Source organism: Portunus trituberculatus, chromosome 14 (genome assembly GCF_017591435.1).
Source record: "Portunus trituberculatus isolate SZX2019 chromosome 14, ASM1759143v1, whole genome shotgun sequence".
Taxonomy (NCBI): Eukaryota; Metazoa; Arthropoda; class Malacostraca; order Decapoda; family Portunidae; genus Portunus; species Portunus trituberculatus.
Window position 1 is genome coordinate 16,331,883 of NC_059268.1, and position 22,409 is coordinate 16,354,291.

At 39.7% G+C, this 22,409-nt stretch overlaps 1 protein-coding gene across 3 annotated transcripts; it reads left to right on the top strand.

Moving 5' to 3' along the window:
• Positions 1-586: 586 nt before the first annotated feature.
• Positions 587-17,551, top strand: LOC123503560 (N-alpha-acetyltransferase 35, NatC auxiliary subunit-like). 3 transcript variants are annotated; one of them, XR_006674523.1, is made up of 15 exons: positions 612-724; positions 3,543-3,619; positions 4,084-4,229; positions 4,500-4,723; positions 5,332-5,512; positions 5,787-5,994; positions 6,135-6,316; positions 6,452-6,640; positions 7,010-7,150; positions 7,426-7,604; positions 8,844-9,057; positions 9,329-9,499; positions 9,698-9,790; positions 9,980-10,178; positions 10,553-17,551. XR_006674523.1 is itself a non-coding variant. In XM_045253429.1 (14 exons), exons 1-14 carry the CDS (start codon positions 627-629, stop codon positions 10,115-10,117), a joined length of 2,238 nt encoding a protein of 745 aa, XP_045109364.1. In that variant the 5' UTR covers positions 587-626; the 3' UTR covers positions 10,118-17,551. The 3 variants fall into 3 exon arrangements, 2 of the variants coding, with proteins under 2 accessions (XP_045109364.1, XP_045109363.1); XM_045253429.1 differs by having other exon boundaries at positions 587-724; positions 3,546-3,619; positions 9,980-17,551; XM_045253428.1 differs by having other exon boundaries at positions 9,980-17,551.
• The last annotated feature ends 4,858 nt before the right edge of the window (positions 17,552-22,409 follow it).

Below are 22,409 nucleotides of genomic sequence, written 5' to 3' on the forward strand. Positions count from 1 at the left end.
TAAATCTCATCCCTACGTAGCATTAAATTCCTTCATTTAATCTGACTCTCCGCATAACCAACCCTCGAATCCCTTTACCTATAGTGACATATGATCCATTGTAGTCTGGCACATTACAACCCCAACATTAACACTAAGCCCCTTCAGTCCTATGACGCGGTTTTATATTCATTCTGCTTACTGTTTAGTGATTTTATACAGCTTCAGAAAGTTAAGGATTGAAATAGTGAAGACTCTGGCCATTAATCTTCTGGCCTCCATAGACCCTTCCTAATGTAAAAAAATATTATCTAATCTTATACATATCTCAAGGTAAAAATGCGTCCCAGTACTGAAGGTGTTAACTTGCCACATTAATCTCTTCACTATCATGACACGTTTTCATATTCATTCTACTTATTTTTTACACAGCTTTTACACAGCTTCAGAAACTTAGGTGGAGATTGAAATAGTGAAAACTCTAGCCATTAATCTTCTGACCTCCATAGACCCTTCCTAATGTAGACAAAATCATTTAATCACACCTAAACTCATGGTGAAAATACATCCCAGTACTAAAAGGCTTAAATAACACAATTAACATACACTATTAAAATCACAGCATAGATTGAGAGCTAAAGATCAAGATGAGGACCAAGATGAGGATCAAGACCATAACACTGAAGATGGCAGCGAGCAGTGCAGAGACCTCGCTGGAGAAAAATGAATTTACTCCTAATATCAGGTACCCATGTCACACTACGGCCTGTCTACTGTCACCCTGTTAACTGTGGACCAGGGGGTGACTGTTATGAGGGGAGTGGCTCAAAATTTGTCATTATATACGAGATAAAGATTTGCGGTGTGGCTTTTTCGGTATTTGAGGGACAATTTTAAGTTTTTGTGTGTAATTAGCTGGCGGTACACTTGCTTTGGGAGTTTGAGGGAAGTATGGTACCTTCTCAGAATCACTTGATTTTTTATGGCAACTGACATGATGTGCTTCAGTTTTATTCCTGTTATTATTATTACCTCGAGTTGACATCATCTTGCTCCATTAACCCCTTCAGCACCAGGACGCGTTTCCTTATTCATTCTGGTGACTATTTGGTGGTTTTCTACAGCTTCAGGAACTCATGTGGGAGATTAGAATAGTGAAGACTTTGGCCATTAATCTCCTAATCTCCATAGAGCCTTCCTAATGTCAATAAAATGCTCTAATTATGCACAAATCTCAAGGTAGAAATGTGTCCCAGTACTGAAGGAATTAATTTGGAACTCATAATAGAGATTAAAATAGTGAGGACTGTGGCCATTAATCTGATCTCCATAGAGCCTTCCTAATGTCAATAAAATGGTCTAATCGTTCATAAATCTTGTACTGGAACTGAAGGGATTAATTTAGAACATGTAGGGGGATTAAAATAGTGAAGGCTCTTGAAACTAATCTTCTGCCCTCAATACAACCTTTCTAATGTCAATAAAATGGTCTAATCATACCTATATCTTAACGTAAAAATGTGTCCCAGTATAAAAATAAGGGTTAAACGTAGTACACTGGCAGTTTCAGCTCAAAGGAGATTGACTGATCATTGGTGCTTAAATATTGCAGTTGGTTGATGTTGATAAGGAAAGCAATCATTTGTTAAGAGTAGATAAGGTAAATGTTTACAAGGTTCCCTATGTTTGTCATATATGGCCGTTTGTCTCCCAAGGCTTGTTAGGAAGTGCAAAATTTTGTGTATTTGGTATCCCTGAGCAACTAAACAAAGAAAATTAATCTAAGTTAGCCTAGCCGTAAAACTAACCTATCCTATCTTTGAAATTAACCTATCTAACCTATCCTAACCTTATCTCTCCTATCTTAACCTAACCTAACCTTAAAACTAAGCTAATCTTGCCTATCCTAACCTAACTGAACCTCAAAACTAACCTTAAAACAAGCCTAATCTAGCCCATCCTAACCTAACCTAACCTTAAGATAAACCTATTGTAACCTATCCTACCCTAACCCAACTTCAAAACTAACCTAAACTAATAAAACTTTTTTTGGCGCAATATGTTAATTTTCAAACCATCAATATGACTCAAAAATAGCCGAATGCACAAAAAAAAATCTTAGCCATGAAGTAGAGTGAGTATACTGCCACAGCTTGCAGTCATCTCATGCACCACCGATGAGGATCAATAGTAAAGGTTAGGCGAAGATAAAACCACAATTGTTTCATAGAGAGTTGAGCAGATTATCAAGATTGTGGTAAGTGCAGTGACTCCCCAACTCACAAACGTAATGGGGACCGAGAGGGTGTTCGTAAATCCAAAGTTGGGTCCTCATTGTTTTTTTTTTTTTTTTTTTTTTTTTTTTCAAGTGTTGTCAAGCCTTGTTTACATTAACCTCTTCTGTACCATGACACATTTTCATATTTATTCTGAGCTTACTATTTGGTGATTTTATACAGCTTCAGAAATTTATGTGGGGGTTGAAATAGTGAAGACTCTGGTTATTAGTCTTCTGACCTTCATAGACCATTCCTAAGGTGAATAAAATTGTCTAATCTTACTCAGAACTTGTGGTAAAATTCTGTCGCAGTACTGAAAGGCTCAAGAAGGGGAGGGATCATCAACATCAGAGTGAGGCATGTCAGTAGAGGAGGAAACTGGCATTGATGTAAGGGTTGATGATTCTGGTGCTTAACTCTTATCTCCAACTACCACTCCTAGGATATTTGACGTCTGATAGTACCTTTTGGCTATTCTTTGGACTTCAGGGATTTCAGAACTATATTTGTATGTACAGAATGATCACAACTTGAATGTTTTTAAGTTGGGGAGTTACTGTACTGGTATTACAATCCAGGAAGCTTAATGAATATAAGAATTTTTTTTTTTCCTATAATCCAGTCAAGTTTTGCTTTTGTAACTTCCTGTGGTGAACTTTTATTTCTATTGTTATTATTAGTCATTTGCCTATGTATTTCTTTCTTCTATTAGTAACAGGACACTGATAGCCTGCTGGAATTCACTTAGACCACAGCAGTTAGGGAGGTGGTGGCTTAGTGGATACGATGGCGAGTGTGGGATTGGGCAGATGTTCATGTGTAGGTTCGAATTCCACCACGTATGGGCTTAAAACTGTGTCATTTGTTGAGTGGTTCAAAGTTACCTACATGTCACCATGGTACTCAGGTTCTTGATGGAGGTGTAATTGCCTTACACCAAAGATGCACTTGGGTGGTGATATGAGCTTTAATCTGGGTACCATTATAAACACAATTACATGCGCCGCTAATGGGTGGAAGCTGGACAGCACTTCCCATACTCTTTAAGTAGACCTACAAGCACTATAGGCTATAACATAAAAAAAAAAGACTTATTTTTAGTAGCACATCTGACTTACATATCCCATAATTCATACCAAAGTCTTTATTCCTCTTGTGACTCAGCGTATCCTGCCTGGAGCAAGAAAAAGAAAAATGCCTCATTGTTTCTGTGTTCCTAAGATGATTGCCATATGTAAATGCCCACTTGACATGATTGCTTCCTAAAACGTGTCTTTCTCCCAGCAGCACCATGCCTCCGAGACCAGAGGTGACGTACAACTGGATCAATATAACTTCAGAGTTCTTCCACGCTACTAAAGGTGAGATGACATCCTCATTTTGTATTTGGTTAAACTGTGTTCTTAACCCCCTTCAGTGCTATGATGTGTTTTCATATTCATTGTGCTTACTATTTGATGATTTCTTAAACATTCAGAAACTCATGTGGGGATTAAAATAGTGATGACTCTGGCCATTAATCTTGTGACCTCCATTGACCCATCCTAATGTCAATAAAATGGTCTAATTGTACACAAATCTGAAGGTAAAAAATGTGTCCTAGTATTGAAAAGGTTAAGCTGTGTTGCGTGATTTTTTTTTTTTTTTTTTTTTTTTTTTGTGTGTTTTTAATTTCATATTTATCCATGACCTTGTTGTTTTTGTTAATTTTGTAATCATTATTATCTTTGTATCTTTCTTTTCTTCCTTCCTTCTCTAGTATCCATTGTTACTGATAGTTTTTTTAAGGTAAATGAATGTTTTGATCTTATGATTTCATTTTCAGACCTGCAGCTGGGAGAACTTCTGCATGATGACATCTTTGGGTTGTTTGAGGCCATGTCTGCCATAGAGATGATGGACCCCAAGATGGATGCTGGCATGATGTGCAACAGAGGGAAGAAGGTTCTCAATTTTGATCAGGCTGTGAAGGCAAGTACATGTAAGGAAAGTAATGGAGGGGATATCTGAGAAGTGGCCATCGAAAGACTAGAAAACCAAGGCTTGTGTGAGAGATAGAGGGCCATCTGCTAATGCTACTAGACTTTATTAACAGGGTGTATCATATGTAGGAAGGGTCATATTGTTCAAAAGGCTCCAAAATACCAAGGGTAGAGTGTGAGATAGAGGCTCATACTGCTAGATTTTATTCATAGGGTCCTCCATATGTAGGGTTATATTATAACTTGTGTTCCCCTACAGGCTGGTGCTCTGAAGCTCAACAACCTTACCATGGAGGAACTTGTTGGGATCATGGACTCAATGCTGGCCTGCCTTGTCACCTGGCTGGAAGGACACTCAGCAGCCCAGACCATCCTTACCTGCCTCTACCTGCACAAGCCTCTTAGCATTGAGGACAGAGCACTGAGAGCATTCTCCATACAGACTCTGAAGCTCATTGCCATAATTAACAATGTTGTTCATAGGTAAAGACTTTGTGTGTGTGTGCATTTATATTACATGGTTTAAACAGGGCTCCTAGTGACTTGTCCCCATATCTAATTTTATCCAAATTTTCCTTAAATTTGTTCACACTTTCTGCTGTTACAATCTCATCATTCAGGTCAGGCTGTTCCAGATGTCCATTGTCCTATGTGAAAATTAAACTTTCTAATGTTTCTCAGGTGTTGACTTTTCCTGATCTTTGAGTGTACTCTTGTCCATCTATCTCCATCTTCATTTAGTGATACCACGTCTTGTCTATCTCTCTTTTGCCTACTGTTCACTGTACATCATTATTAGATCTCCTCTCTCTCATCTATCCTTCAAAGTTGGTAGTTCCATTTCCTTTAGTCTATCTTCATAGGTGTGTGTGTATGTGTGAGAAAATAATAAGCCTGTTGTGAGATCATGCAGGAAGTGTTGAGTTGTAGGGAAGACTTACCTCAGTCTGCAATGACCAGAATCTGATTTCATTATATTTGAATTTTCCAAGATTTACACTAGAAAACCATTAAAGGAGAATAAATATTGTTTTCAGAATTGCACATGTATGAAAGTACTTTCAGTTGGTTTAATTCAGAGTTCATTTCAGTGCTGGTGTGTTTGAAGAGGAGGACTTCCAGCCAGCCTTATATGGATATGGGGTGTGCTCCGAGGTGTCTGAGGTGCGGGCAGGAGGCATGATGAGGGAGGTGGAAGAGGAGCTACAGAGGGCAGTCAAGGCCACAAGGAACAGACAAGGAGAGCCATGGGATCCCAAGATGCAGAAACAGGCATGTATTTTATCTCATAAAGCCATCGGACATCACCAGTACAACATCAGCATAATAAACCTATTTCTTGTTGTCACAGGTGGAAAGATGTATTAGAGAGGCAAATCTTTTAAATTTCTGCGATATTTACCACAGCTGACGTGCAAGTGAGCTGTTCTTTCTTATTGAATTCCCTGTAAGCTGATAGGTATTGGCCAGACTGATAGACTGTATAGGAAATGCTTTGGTAGTCATTCAAGAAAGGTATATCATGGGAATGTTTGATCCTCACCAGCACGAAGATGCAGTGGCACTCTTCTCAAGAATACGCTTCATGCGGCTGTTCTATGCTGCACTGGCTGCCATAATGAGAAGAGAGCCTGTGTCCATCCCTGAGGCAGAGAGGTGCTTGGCGTCGTGCAATGAGCTGGTTTGTATAATGCAGAACACCATTGGTCGAGGGCTGAAACCCAAGCAAGCCAAAGACGAAGAAGGCAATAAAGGTAAGCTGCTTATATCTGCTGTTGTTTGTTTATTATTTTCTCTCGTGTCAAAAGTCTAAAAGTGGCCAAGATGATCATCAATATCTAAATGGATCTTAATGAGTCCAAACTGATTCCATTGCACTTTTCACACCTTGCAGTGGACTACCCAGTAATCATGGGGTTTGAGCCTCTCGTCAACCAGCGCCTCCTGCCGCCCACCTTCCCCCGCTACACTCGGCTGAGGACACGCAAGGAGGCCATGAACTACCTGGAGGAAATGGTGGCCCGCCTGCGTCACATCACCAAGATCACCCACTGCACTAGCTTCCACTCAGCTCTGGTGTGCACTCTCTTATAGTGGCTTTGAACTGTTTGTTGGCTGTGCTGTATGTTTGTTTGTGTGTTTTGTATTTGATTATGAATTGCTTACATATGGAATTCATTGCTTAGTATTTGATTTAGTTCCCTATTTCAGGAATTTATTGAGAATTTTTCTGAGACTCGACCTTGTGTGTTGTCTCGGTCCCTGGCACAAGTCCTGTACCTGGGTGGGGAGAAGCTGTGGGGTGGCCAGGCAATGGCAGAGGCCCTTAGAGAGGCTGCCAGAGGATTTATATGTCCCCCTGCTCTCCTGCCTAAAGCACCAGTAATGAACAATACTCAGGTACGTCATTAGGTTCAACTAGTGATTTATTTTATCATTCTCAAGGGAAGGTTGGATAAATCAGTAAATAATGATGACATGGTACGTTTTCAGGATACAGAAGCTGTCTTCTGTAACATCTACAGCTGTCACATGAGTCTTTGCAGTCTTACATAATTTGTTTACCATTCTTATGTCTTCCTCAACACCATCTTCACTGGTTTCCTCCTACTTCCTCCAGCTCTAACACTTTGGATTACATGGCTATTCTCCCTCTCCCTAACATGCTCATACCATGACAATCCCTGCTTCCTAAGCACATTCAACACATCTTCCACAGCACACCGTGTCAGAGAGTGATTGGAAATTGATACATTATTCTTCCCTCAGGCCAGAGACTATGTTGACTCGTTCTTCAACCGATGTGTGCGTCCCTTTGAGCAGCTGGTCCAGACGTGTGGCCACAACCGGGCACGTCAGAGGGATAAAGTGGCCCATCTCTTAGAAGAGTTTGCAATGCTGCAGGATGAAGTGAGTTTAAGCAGTAAACCACTATGAAGTGTCTGTTATTGCTGTAACATAACTGAAATGTATGGCCTATAATGCTTTGATACCTTTGTAAATACTTGGCATCTTAGTGAACTAATGTTAGAATGATAAGATCAGATACTTTTTGAAGAGAATTGGTATAGATGAAGTTCTTGGTTAAGAAATATTCTTTATTTTAGTACTCCACCTGTTTGACTTGTCTTTTCAAGAAGGAAAAGTTTAATATTGCATTTTCCTTCCATCACTGTCTTTTGCAGGCTGATAAAGTGGATGCATACCTACATAATGTCTTGTTGAAGAGTGACCAGCCAAGGCCTCATTTAGCCTACCTGGGCACCTGGGTCTTGTATCACACACTAAGGCTGATGATCAAGTACCTGCTGACAGGATTCACCTTGGAGCTTTATGCTGTACATGAGTATCACTATGTCTACTGGTAAGTCTGATGATGTCCTCTGCAGGTGGGAAGACTCAGGACTTGTGACAGTATCAGTAGAGGATTTTGTCATGGTAGGGATCTTATTGGAAAGGCTATAAATACAGAATGGTTTCTTGTTTTATGAACTGTAACTTATTGTGGACTTTTTAATGCAATAATTGTACTTGGCTGTGGCAGGAAAGACAAAACATTGATCCAAGAAGTTTAACCCCTTCCTTACCGCAGCCACCCCCCGATGTAAACAAAGCGTTCCTCTCCTATACCGCAGTCCCCTGCCCGTGTGCGCACGTGCCTCACGGCCAGATCTACACATTATATTTCTTTCTAACTCAGTGTTATGTACTTTTTTCTAAACATATTTTTGTCATTTTATTAATAAAAGAAAACGTAAACAATCATAAATTGTGCACTAATCATAAATTCAGCACCCCACACTCTGCACCTGGTGAGGGTGGCCCTGAGGCAGTCATAACTAGGCTGCTCCCCCTCACTTGCCGAGAGGGTTTCAACACTGCTGTCACTATCACTCTCTCCTATTTCTTTTCAGGATCATAGTCTGAATCATATTCATCTGGAGAGTCTTCCAGTATATCCTCACTATCTGTCTCATAATTATGATAATCCTCATCGCTGCTACACGAAGCAGACGCCATTATCTCTAACTAGAGGCAATAGAACAGTTTCACCACGGCCGATACTAGAGAACTGATGTTCTTGGGGGGGACTGTGGGAATAATATATGTCAAAGAATAGTGATTGGCTTTATAGTTTATGCATGAAAAATTAACTCCGATATTGATTGGCTAGTGGGGGGGATGGTTTTGTTACGCTGGGGTGGCTAAAAATAACGCCTCCAGTGTTTGTTTGTTTATAGTGAACCATGTGGAGTATGAAAAAGGCAAAATCCGCACTCAGGCCACGGTTATACACGGAAATGTATTGGTGTGGTACGCACGTACCACGGCAGCATCTTGCGGTATCACGAGGTCACTTTTGCGCGTGGTACGCACGTACCACAAAACAGTCTTGCGGTAAGGAAGGGGTTAAATGAGTTACCTGAGAAATGTCAGCAGTTTATGAAGAATGGATAGCAAAAGAAAGTATTGTCGTTGTAACATCTTTGGCATTTTAAGGGTCACCTGTAAGAAAGTGTATCCATGAGGAGTGCAGAGTTTGTTTATTTGAGGTTCTTATCTATGGTTTGACACAAGAATTTTACACGTATCCTATTTCCAGGTATCTCTATGAGTTTGTGTACGTATGGCTGGTGAGTGCATTGTCCAGAGCGGATGCAATGCTGCTGGAACAGGACGGCTACGACACAAACAGAGGGGGAAAGAGTGGACGTTCATCGAAAAACAAAAATAGAAACAGAAAAAAGCATCGACCATATGGAAAGGAAATCACGTACAACCAGGCTCTCCAGCATCTGTGTGGAGGATATTATAAGGTAAGTTTTGGTGACCCTCCCCTTTCTGTACACTCCCTTTCTCCATATCTATGTTCTGTTGGTGTTTGGCCCACAGACTTGTTTTCCTCCCAAGTTCTGTGATCCACCCACCTGTGCTTTGACCCTTTTTAGTCTTCTATGGTAAACCTCCATCTCGTTCTGTATTCTACCTCTTTCCTTCTCTTCACAAGCTCAAAGAAAGACAAAGATTTGATTTTGCCAATGAGGATTGCTGTGTGTTGTAACTTGAGGTTCCAATACAAATCCACAGGCAATGTTGGGTTTGAGAGAGGCAGGGAAAGTCAAGTTACCACTTCAGGAGTTTGACAGTGAGCAGGTCCGTTACGAGCACCGGTTCCTGCCGTTCAGCGTGGTGATGACTCCGCCACCAGTGCACTATGACCAGTTCCTCTCCATGACCGACCTCTCAAACTTCTCGCAGGTGACTCACAGTGGCCAGTCGTTTGCCTTAGATGTTATACATGTCATCTTATGTAAAATCTATTGTATTCATCCTATTTTGAAGTGACTTTGAAAACATGGGTCATGCAAATTTTTAGTCAGTTTTTATTTATTTATTTTTATTTATTATTATTATTATTTTTTTTTTTTATTCTATTTATTTTTTTTACCTTAACAGCCAGTGTCACCAGCCACACTCTTCCATGACGCAAGGAATCACTTCTTCAAGGCACGTTCTCTTCTTGAAACTATACATGCCCCAAGTACTGAGGTGAGTTTTTACTTTTTTTTACCTTTTGTGCTTGAGAGGCAAGTCAAGACTTGTCTCTTTTGATTTCAGGATAACTTATCTTTGTAGAATAAAAAGTTGTACCTGTTTCACTAGGTAAGGAGTTGTTTGTTTATTCTTAATTCTCAGTCTGTCAGCTTTCTCTTTACTAAAACTTGCACATGTTTTAAGGTTCAGCAGCTGCTGAAAGTTGTGAAGACGAACTTTGTTGTCATGAAACTCCTTGAAGGCGGCCACAAGGCTGACGACCCCACTCGCCCTCAGTTTGACTTCACCACTCACCCGTGCTTTCCCATCATCAAGATTTAGCAGAAAGTTGTTAGGAAGCGAGTTCCGAAGGAGCTCCTTCCTATCAATGAGACAGAAGAAGGTAGATAATCTGGATTTAAGATTTATTACAGGAAGCATCTATTTTTGCACAAACCATATTTACCACCATTGTAGAAGACAAGAGCTCTAGAGTATCATCACCTTGAATGGAATGATTTGTAAATACTGAAGATACTATACTATATTTAGCATACATGAAGCACAATTAGTCTGCAGATTGTGTAAGGTTTTATATGCATCTAATCCTGTATTTATGATCTGTAGATTCCACTTTCCTAAATGCAAACTTTAACAGGAAACATTTGAAAGGATACTTGAAGCATAGGATTTAGGCTTCATGGCGAATACAATGTTGCTTCCAAGATGCTGGTATTTTTGAAGTGCATAATAGCATCATGTGTTTTCTTTCAATAGTCTGAGAACAACAGTACCTCAGATATTTGGAAGAATTAAGGAAACTGACTAAAGACTAAGAAGAAATATTCACATCATGAAAGACATAACTTAACCTACCATATCTAACTACATACGAAAGTGGTATGAGACTGCTCTGTGGAAGTAGAATGCCACACTGTATAGTCAGAGCTAAGAACACATGCCTGAGGGGACCAACAGCTGTACAAGGGCAATGAAAACCCTTCACACTACAGCACTACAGCAGGTAAAGCTCAGACATCTAGTTGCATCCCAAACTCATTTGTCCTTAGCTTTAATAATGGGACTTAAAGCTTTGATCTGTCAGGACATGGGCAGCCAGTCAGCCAAGATCATTGAGTTGCTGTTGCTGGAGAATATGCTAACATGCTGTACCTATCTTGAGCCAAGACAAGCAGCAGTGAAAAAGCATGAATTGTGGCCAGTTATTTGTGCACATCTGCAGTAGAGGAACACCTGTAATCAAGTGAAATGTGCTCTCTCATGCCCAGTGTAATATGCACCTTGTATGTGTAATTTAATATATACAGTAGTATTTGTATAAAATGTGTGATTGGAGAATACTATACTCTCTGCAGGATAAAATGTATGTTCTCACTGAAAAATCTTTGTTGTTTACATTGAAGGGAAATATCAACTCAGCGGCAAGAGAGAATTGATCATTTGAAGTCAGTACTGGCAGTTCAGTAATGGATATCAAAACCAGTCATCTGAAACAAAGCTGCTGACTTCTTCAGTGTATGGTGTTGACTATTTATTCATGGAAATATCTAGTACTTATAAGTTATTGTGCTTATTTATTTATTTTTCCACTGATATTCAGCTGTGATATAATCCATCACACCATACATTGTTTTTAATAGTAAAGTAAATATTTCCCAACACATTAAGTTGTATTCCATGTTTTAATTACTTCACTTTCTAAAAGCATTTGAACTTAAGGGTAATATATCTATTTTACTGTAACATATGTTTTTGACTTCATTGATCATGTAATACACTGTCTTGACATTATATCAATGGTTACTGCCTACTAATTTTGTTTCTTAATATCAGTCAGTTCCAAGAAGAGCTCATACAGCATCAAAACACAGGACTTATCTGTGCTTACCATTGATGAAGATACCTGATCTCTGATGTGTAACTGTATCCTTCTGCATAATGCAATGTTAGATTTGAGATATAAGGTGGCAATATCAGTGTTCCTTCATCAGTTATCAGGATGAAAGTATTCCCAGAGAAGCTGCTTTCGGCACCAGAATGTGTGAGGAAAGAGGGAATCCTTCAGTCACCACATATTTCTTACAAAGCCTAAGGTGTGCAGTGTTTGTGTAGGCATTTGTGTTGGACTATTAGAATGTTGGAATCTCATATCAAGACCATGTATTGCAGCTGCAGTAGAAAAGGTGACAGTGATGGTGAACATTTAGAGGAATTCTGCATGAAGTGACAGGCAAGAAGTCTTGTACAGTAAAACCACCATAAATTGGCATGATATTGGCTTGGCCTCCATCATTTTATAGAAATTCTTACTCATGAAAAGTGCCTCTACAAGCCTTTGGAAACCCCTCCGACAGGTAAGGACCTTTTTATTTATATTTCTTTGTCTTCAGATTCATCCCTTTTTTCCTTCTCGAATTTTATGCTCCACCTTGCTCTTAAGACTTGGCACTGAGAAGGGCTGCTGGCTCTGGTGTTGGTTTTGGTTGAAGGTTGGGAGGTCCAGTCTTTGCAAGGACATTCATCTCTTGTGGTCTTATTTATGGTTCCTCTTTGTGGTCTGATATGCTGTCCTATTTCTCTCAAATATCACCTAATTTTCCTTATATTTCTTCTTTTGGTGCTACTTATGTCAAAAAGATTACCAATAATGTGATCTTCATTTTCAACATACAGTCTTTAAATGTTTTTAATTCCGATTTATAAATGTCATGGAGGTTTTAGTGCATTTAGTATCGTTGTGTAGAAAGCTTTTCTTCCATATATTACATAATACAGAGAACAATATGCAACCTGATCTTTCATCATGTAGTTCATCGTTCAGTCATACTTGAAGTGTGCATCACATACGAGGTTGTGTTAAGTTGTGTTGGGTCAGATAGTAATGCCTTTCCACTTTGTGTTTGTCCCATCTAGCTTCAATCGTGTGTCAATTCATAGAAAATGTTGCCCATACAGATATACTAAGCATGTCACTAAAGAACTGAATAACTTTGAAATTAAGCTGATGTACTAGAGAACTTAAGAAAGTAAGGAGAGTTGAAAAGGCCAAATTACAGACAGCACCTCCTCAGGCTGAGCTTTGATGTCACGTATAGAACTAAATGAAGAGTGACACTTCTATTTTCAACAATTATGTGACTAAGAATTCACTCGGCATTGTAAAGGAAATTAAACCACTTTAACATTCCCTTATGTAGAAAGTGCTGTATGCTAGATATACAATATCCTCAACTGCTTAGTGTATTATAGACAACAATTTTCAGTATGTCTTGCTTGCTTAATTGTTGAAATGCTGAGAGGCAGGAGAGTATTGGAAGAAGCACAGTGAGGTGGATGGATGTGCAATGCTGCTGTTGGAGTTAGCAAGGGAGGGAATCAAGAAGTAGACTGTAAATTTAGAGCCTTATCAAAATAATAATCGAAATAGCAATGGTGACAAGTTGAAAATTATAGTGATTTTGTCCTTGTCTGGTGGTGATTGAACTCCATGTCACCTGTTTGCATTCACTTTCATTGCTTGTCACCAGATGGCAGAGTGTATGTTCGGAAAAACAATGAACATGAGTGAAAAGAGATCATGTAAGCAACTGTATTTCCTTGCTCTGTTCTAGAATGAAAGTAATTGTTGATATTATTTTTGCTGTTATTATTATTATTATTATTATTGTTGTTGTTGCTATTATTATTATTATTATTATTATTATTATTATTATTATTATTATTATTATTATTATTATTATTATTATTATTATTATTGTTGTTGTTGTTCTTGTTATTATTGCTAATGTAAATTTAGTTTTTATTATTTTGTAGAACACATTTTGTATTTGAAAACAAGGACAGACTTGAGCCATTATTTACAAAGCAATGGCATTTGTCTTTCATATTTTCTTTCAAACACTAAAACACAGTACTTTTCTGCTACCTTCTGTATTATTTTTTTTATCATGAATATAGCACTACATATGAATACAAAATTAAGTTGATTTAAGGCTCAAAGTAAACGTCCTTTCGTTGAATATAAAACAGGAAAAAATCTACCGAATGAAGAGACCACAGTTGAGTGTAGTGAAAGTATAGAGACGTATTTATTCATCACCACAAAGGAAGAGGAGAAAGAAACGAAGGTGAAGTTCCTCTGCAGCATTTCACTCTGCTAATGGGTATAACGAGATCCTTCAGTGCCATAAGTATCATTGCGTCCGTTCACAACTAGCATAAGTGGGTTGTTGCCAGCCTGCACACAGAATGTCATCCAGTCCCCCAGGAGCTGGAACAGGTGTTATCTATTGCCTGAGGTTGCCTGGTACAAATACACTAAAATTTTGTAATGACGTAGGAAGCAGACTGTTCGTACTAGTGTTTTGTAACATGATGCTTTACTGCTGTTGTATAAAGTAACTAACCTGTGTATGTATGTAGTTTTAGTTTGCAAATTTTATGAATTGTATCTTAGGCTGATAAAAATACTAGAGGATTCTGTCTAATAGTAAAGTGTAGCTGCTGACTGACTGCACACCAAAGTATAAGAGTAAAAATGATGAATAGGGAAGCATGAGATGAAGGAATGGTCACTACATATCACTCAATGAATAACAGTGCATTTAGACAATTGAAATGAGAGATGTGTGTACGTTGTGGAGGACTTCAAACAGCAACAGATCCTTTGATTCTCACTAGGCCATTTGATTACCTGGTGTGTGTGTTTGCTCTACTGTAAGCCATTCACGTATGTTTCAGGGGAAGGCCAGTTCTTTATATCCAAAAACTCACTCTTAGGTTGTATAAAGGAAACATTCATTGATATATATGCAGTCATTGGCAACAAATTGTACCCACTAAAGGAAAGATTTATTTGCTGTAAACAGTAGTGGTATGAAAGGTGAAGGCATACTATTTTGATTTTCTCCTTTTATAATGGTGAAGAGTTCATTAAATGTGAGGCTTGCTGGAAATGCCTTCAGTGTTTGTTACAGTCATTATTTACTTTATCAAGAGCTTACTGTATTTTTAAACACTGAACATGGAGGTTTTTGAACAGTTAAAAAATCTTCCTCTTTCTTCTGTATGTGTAATGATAAAAAAGCAGAAGTGGCACTTTTTATTCCTATCTTTAGTGTGTGGTTATTTTCTCAATTTTCCCCGAAATACTATCTTACATATGCTAGAAAAAAGCAATTTTGTAAAGAATGAGAAGGAAGAATAGTGATAGAAAAAATTGCAGCTTTGTTTTATGCAGCATTGTGGTGTTTATTGTACAGGAAAGACATGACAAAGATAAGAGTTCATTATTTATAATTATATAGTGGTTTAAGCTTCTTTAAGTTATTCAGTAATTTTTAATCAGTATTATTTTGCTTATCAGCTCTTGATATTGTGATACTGAAAGATAGATGAAGCTGTACTGACCTCTGGCATGCTTAGTGAACAGCCACAATGCTTTATCTATTACTTCTAACATTGTAATATCCTTTCTTGTTCAAACCTAACCTCATATGAACATCACTATATCAGCCTTAGAGCCATATAGTCAGTTTCTTGGCTCAGTGCCTGAAACCTACTCTAACAAATTCAGTCTGCCTCCAGATCAGTCATGCTATTATGTCAGCATGCTGTGGAAGATGAGAGTAAGAACTGGAGTAGTGTTATTTACTAGATATTCCCTTTGTAAGATTTTCATGGTATCACTATCAAATCAAAAGGTTAGTGACAGTGAGCATGAACAAGAAGTAGAGCATCTCATGTGTTCTGTCTTGCCATATGTGTTCTAATTTCTGACTCACTCCAAGAGAGAGAGCATTACTGTAATAACATTAAGTGGACTTCATTAGTACTTGATTTCTCTGTCTAGTTTATGCAGGGCTACTATTGATTTTCCGGCAGTCACCAATTGAGCATTAGAACTGCTATGGACTGACTTATGTACTTACAAGGCTGGTGGGGACAGGTAGCTCTGTGTTAATGCTTGCCTAATGGCCTAACGGTTTTTTATTTGATTGTCTCAGTGCAGTTTCTCATTGGGAAAGATTGTGCCCTCTTGTAACCCTTGTTGGCACTGTTCAATCTCATTCTTACAGTGCTCTAACTCAATTTGACCCCAGAATGTAGTACATGGGAGGTTTTAAAAACCTTTCTATGCTCTCTCATGTGTATACTCAAGATCTGAACTGCTGCTATGGCTCTTATGGTATTGCTAATGTACTGCTTGCTGTAAAATCTGTGAATGTACTAGATCTGTACTGTGTTTTGTGTTTCTCATCTTGTACCTGTTATCACTAATCTTGGTAGTCTCAAAGGAAGATGCTATTGTCTGTCATCTTCCATGGATTTTAGTTGGATGTTGATTTGAGTAAGAAAAAGCCACATAGTGAGCTTAGAAGAATGTAAAAGCACTGTCATGTAGGTGAGAAAATATGGAAAGACAATGTGATACTTCTTGTCACACTGATGCTGCCACTAACACAACATTGACTCTGCCATGACACCCCATGACGACACACTATGAATGTCTGTAAACAGTGTCACATTTTTCACTGAACTTCCTTCATTTCACCTTCGATTTGCTGATTGACCTGTGTTCTCATCATTTCTACACCCATGCTTTACCACACACCAGCAGGCCTCTCCAGGTGGATGCAGCTTGTGGTGGAGCAACAGTTCATTGCTTTTCCCAGTAATTTGATGATCTTCCTCTGAGAATATGAGGTGTATGCAAAGATCATTTCACTTCTTATAATTAGATATGAGACTTGTTTGAATTTTAATTGTATCCAATGTGTGCTGTATCAGAATTTATCATATTGAGGATTTTCTTTATTTCTGCTGCACCCTTTCCCGTCCTACACCACTAGCTCATCTGTTTATTTCCTGTAGACACATCTTTTCTCTTACCACGGTGCTCTACATGTAAATATGTATGCCATGTATGTACTGCATAATTGTACTGAAATGTGTGTGATAGTATTTCTGTGCATGTAATGAATATCTGTTTCCAGAGTGTGCAGTTCAGAAGATGGATGAATGTTGTACATACTAACCATCTGTGATGCAGCAGACTTACTGACTTTGTACTGAATGAAGGTTGAAAGGTCCCCAAAATGATCTTTGAAACCTGATGATCATTTGGTCCCAATGTCTAAGGCACTGTACTTCCATGTCAGGGGTTCAATCCTGTCCAGGGCGCCTCTCATGGCTAAGGATATAACTCCCGCCTTCAGATCAATTTCTTGGTGTTTCTGTGACGCTCCAAAAGGGGTAGTGACATTGATGCTGTTCCAAAGAGTGCCGGAAAATTGATGGTTAGCTGGTATAAGTTATTGAGTTTCCAAGGAAGCCTAAAGTAGCCTAAGTTGTCACTGGCTGAGTAACATGCTACACTCACTTCAGCATGTTAAGCACTTTCCTTCACTGTCTTGCTCTGTGATCTGCCCAGAATGCACCGGTGGTCAGGTTGTACAAGGAGACTGTCATCAGATCAGAGGATGTATACTGAGGGAAGCCACTGAATGCTGGAAGTGAGTACAGCAGGTAACTTGAGTTGTGATAATGACTGCATTGCTTATAACTTCTGTCTGTTACCTGAAACCAAAGCATAATTATAGCTCGTATGAATATAAGGATGTTGTACATTGCTTTGTCAGGGATGTACATATGATATTTATGAATTTAACTCATACTGCAAAATGTTAATGTAACCCAGAAACAAGTGCTCTTGATATTTAAGTGTAAATCCAAATAGATGTGATATAGATATAACTTGTAGTCTGAATTCCTTGTGTTGTGTCATGGGAAGGCTTAGCAGAAAAAAAGGGAAAAATATCTTAAGACTCCTTTAAAACAAATAGGGAAAAATTGTCAGATGTAAAAATTTCATGAAAAAGAAAGAAACAAGGAAATGCAAGGAAAGAGAGAGGGAAAGTTCATACAAAGAAAATGAAAGGCAAAACAAAAACATGAAAAAAATATTATAAGACAAAAAAAACCTTAAGACAAAACCAACAGGACCAAAAAAAAACTAGGACAAAGAACCTCACATGACAAAAAAGGGTAGGACAAAAACCACACAGGACAAAAAAAAACAGGAAAAAAAGGACAAAACTCTATGGGACAAAGAGAAGAAAGGGTGTGATCTGATGTCCTTACAGTACCGTGGCGCATATGCATGGCTATCTTTTTTCTTCCCCGCCCGAGCAGGCAGGGCGCAACGTAGTCTGTTATTGTATTTGTCATTAATTACAGCCATGGTAATAGCCATAACACAGCTGTTGTGTCAGTCACCCCTCCGCAGTTGAATTACACCCTACGGCTTCATTTCAGGAGGTTTTTTTTTTTTTTTTTTGCTAACACACTCGGACCTGAGCAACTAAGTGGGCCTTTTTTTTTTAATGTTGCCCTTGGCAAGCTTTCCCTTCTTGAATATAAAAAGCCTCTGAATGCGCGTATATAGAACATTTTCAACTTGGAATAATTCGCAGAGCTCGCGTTACATCCTGTATGTACTACCATAAAACAAGTGCGTACATTTAGCAACATTATTTTGGAAGAGTGTTGTGCGGAGCGTCCTAGCAAGCCTCGGCCTTGCCCTTGGGCTTGCCCTCACCGCAGCCGTCTTTGTAGCCTTGAGCGTAGCCCTCACGTTTGCCCCGACGGAAGCCTTTTTTCCTCCCTTTTTCGTAACCATCCTTCCATCCTCGCGCGTACCCCTTCAATCTATTCTTTTGCTCTCCGGCTACATACCCTGCGGCTCGACCTTCCTTACGAGCCAACCGGTGGCCCCTCGCCTCGCCTTTCCTGAAGCCCTTAATGAAGGCCTTAGCGCGGAGCATCTTGGAGTACCTGACTGACCACGTCTCCAGCAGATTCATTACTTTGGCTAATTCCTTGCTCAGCCTGATGCGGTCTGTCACTTCCTCACGTAAGGTGGCGGCCTCCTCGATGAGTATCTGGAACAAATGTTGCAGGTCTTGTCTGTGTGCGGAGAAGGTGCAGTATGCTGTGCGACTCAAGGAGTGTGGTTTGTGGTGTCTGCAGGAACACTCCGAGGCGTCTGGGTCCGCGTGCTGCAAGTGACGCTTATATGCTAATAATTCTCGTGCCACCAGTGCCACCACCAGGAAACCTGCTAACAACTTCCAGGCGTTCGACTTCCGTATCATGTAAAAAGGCGGCCATATCATGTCTTTGAACACAAACCACGGCCAAGAGCACGACCGGAGACTGGTTTTGCGCGGGATGGACAGTCGGTGGTGAGACAATGGCGTGTAAAGACTTTCATGAAGCCAGTGGTGTATAGAGAGAAGTGGCGGCACGTTGTGTTGTAAGCCAGACAGTCTTGCCCGGATGAGGCTGTGGTGTGTGCGGCAGCAAACAAACAATGTGAGGGCACCTGCCAGAATGGCGACGCTCACCATTAGAATCCACTGCCACTGCTGCCTGCTATTCGCCGTGTCGTCATGAATCATAAATTCTTTACTCCGCTCTCAATTTAGTGTTATAGAAAGAAATTAAGTGGGTAGCTGGTAGTTTTGAGCACGGCCTGGGGCAATGATATGTGCAGGCAAAGCAGGCAGGCAGGTTGTGCAAGAGAAGCAGCCTGCGTGAAGCCATTCCTAACCAGAACAGAAATATTACAGCGTCACCGTTTGTTTTGTCAAAAAATATCATCTTTCCTGCTTTAGTCATTACATAGATCATGAGAAACAGCGCTGTGCTAGTTCGGTACAAGACGATCATGAATATTTTGAAAGCGAAGTGGAGCAAAACAGCGGCGGTGGTGATGGTGGTGTGGCCAGTGGCAATATATTAATGAAACCAGAGGCAATATACATTTAATTAAAAGTCACGGACGATTCACGAAAAAAAATATATATTACACAAGCTCACATGTTCAAAGATTCACGCGAGAAATTAGTGAATAGATAATTGAAACGGAGTCAAATAAAAAAAATCCTGGAAAAAAAAATATGAGAGAAGCTTCCAATTTATTCATCACATAAGTATTCATGTACCATGAGAGAGAGAGAGAGAGAGAGAGAGAGAGAGAGAGAGAGAGAGAGGAAAAAATATATATTGGAAAGAGATAAAAAAAAATCCTGGCAACTACAAATTAGGGGAAAATGTTAACAACTCCAAACACTAATTGGAATAGCAATTAAATGGAAAGCCTGCTGAAAACACACACACACACACACACACACACACACACACACACACACAGCGGGAAGCGGCGAGGCAAATGGGCAAGCCTCTTAATGTGTAGCCTTGTGGCCTCGATTTCTAGGTGTGTGGAGTGTGTTGTGGTCTCAGTCCTACCCGAAGATCGGTCTATAAACTCTGAGCTCGCTCCGTAATGGGGAAGACTGGCTGGGTGACCAGCAGACGAGCGTGGTAAATTACACACACACACACACACACACACACACACACACACTCACTCACTCACCTTTCCTTTATCATTTATCACATTTTTCTCTTTCTTTCTTTCAGTGATATTTTTTACATTTATTTCCTGTCAGGGCTACGAGATGGTGGGAGCAAGATTCATGAAAATCTCTCTCTCTCTCTCTCTCTCTCTCTCTCTCTCTCTCTCTCTCTCTCTCTCTCTCTCTCTCTCTCTCTCTCTCTCTCTCTCTCTCTCTCTCTCTCTCTCTCTCTCTCTCTCTCTCTCTCTCTCTCTCTCTCTCTCTCTCTCTCTCTCTCTCTCTCTCTCTCTCTCTCTCTTCCTTCAGTCTAGTTTTCTCCTCTTAGAGTTACCCCTTTTTAATTTCCGTTTTCTGTGTTGTAATACTCCCCACCCTGCGTATGTCACAGTGATATAACCGACATACCTGTAATTTTTGCTTTTCCGTTGAGTCACAGAGGCGAGAATAATTCCATAGTAGTTCTTTTTCTTTTCTCTCTCTCACATAAAGGCTTTTGTTTAATATCCCTTTGTTGCAATCTTGAATAATTCTTTTCAGACTATACTTTTTACGCACTGGCACCGTCTGTGAGCCCTTTTTTTTTATGTATTTTTTGTTATCCAGACAGGAAGGGTAGATAATAATGTGATTCAATTTTGTGCGTGTGTTATTTCATATACACTGAGTAATGTGTGTTCTCCCCAAATGAAGTGAAAAGGATTCTATTATAGGTCGAAGAGTCAAGCTTATGTGATCATTTTATTGTGTCATTGCTAACATGCTGGGCTGTCATGTACGTGGTCCTTGATTCGACTCCTTGAAGCTTCGAAATGTATTAGTGTTTTTACCTTCAGATTTACGTACCATTAGATCATTTTATCGACATTAGGAAGGGTTTATAGAGGTCAGAAGATTAATGGCAACAGTCTTCACTATTTTAATCCCACACATGTGTTTCTGAAGCTGTACAAAATCACCAAATAGTAAGCAGAATGAATATAGAAAAGCGTCCTGGTACTGAAGGGGTTAAGGCGACACACTATACAATACCAAGTGATACACCCCGACTTTCACGTTCCCTGGTCTCTGATATCTGAGAGGGAAGGAGTGAAGGGATATTATTCTCCCTACTTTATTTGTCTTCTTTTCTTCTTTCTTACTCATTTTCGTGACCATAGCTACCACACTACCACACCATCTCTCTTTTCTTTGCATGTCTTCCGAAGTGTTCAATATTAAGAGCTCATCTCATGTTCCTCGCTCTCTATTTGCTGCATTAAAGAAATAGACGCGTTACTGCCCATGTCACTACCCTAATAACGTTACTTTCACCACCGTTACTTCCATCACCTCACTGTCCTTCTCTCTTTGCTTCTGTCCCAAAGTCTTCAATCTTTAGAGCTGCTACCCATGGCCTCGCTTTCTGTTTACTACATAGAAGGAATCAACTCGTTACTATCCATGTCACTGCATTAGTAACGTTACTTTCACCCCCCCCGCCACCAGACCGTCTTTCTCTCTTTGCTTCTATCTCAAAGTCTTTTATCTTCAGAGCTCCTCCCATCATTTTTGTGTTGTATTTACTGCATAGAAGAAATAGACGTGTTACTGCTCATGTCACTACACTAATAACGTTACTTTCACCACCGTTACTGCCATCACCACACCGTCCTTCTTCCTTTGCTTCTGTCTTAAAGTCTTCAATCTTCAAAGCTGCTCCCATGTTCCTCACTCTCTATTTACTGTATAGAAGAAATGGACTCGTTATTGCCCATGTCACTATTTTCACCACCGTTATTTTCACCACCACACCGTTCTGCTCTCTTTGCTTCTGCCCCAAAGTCTTTAATCTTCAGAGCTGCTCCCATAATTTTTGCCCTCTATTTACTGCGTATCAGAAAATCGCGTAGTTTTGCGGCGGAGGAGGAGGAAGAAGAGGGAAACGAAAATGCAATAACTATCTTGGGAGGAAAGGGACGCGGTTCGAACTTTTCTCGCTGAAATTATAGGAGGGACATTTATTGCCAGCGAGAGACAAGGGGAATGCGGCGGATTCCGGACAAGTGCAGACTAATTTTAAGAATATACGAATAAAAAGGAAAACGCAGCAGCGAAGGTGGTGCACTATTTCCCAAGGGAGGAAAATAAAGACAATGAAATACGACCAAATACGAAAGGAAAAATGCGAAAGCTTTGGAGGGGTGAGGAGGAGG

Coding starts and splice junctions, on each gene's coding strand:
- LOC123503560 (XM_045253428.1), top strand. CDS start 627: ATGAGGACCAAGATGAGGATCAAGACCATAACACTGAAGATGGCAGCG. Junction 5,995..6,134: donor AGACGAAGAAGGCAATAAAG/GTAAGCTGCTTA, acceptor CACACCTTGCAG/TGGACTACCCAGTAATCATG. Junction 7,605..8,843: donor GAGTATCACTATGTCTACTG/GTAAGTCTGATG, acceptor TCCTATTTCCAG/GTATCTCTATGAGTTTGTGT.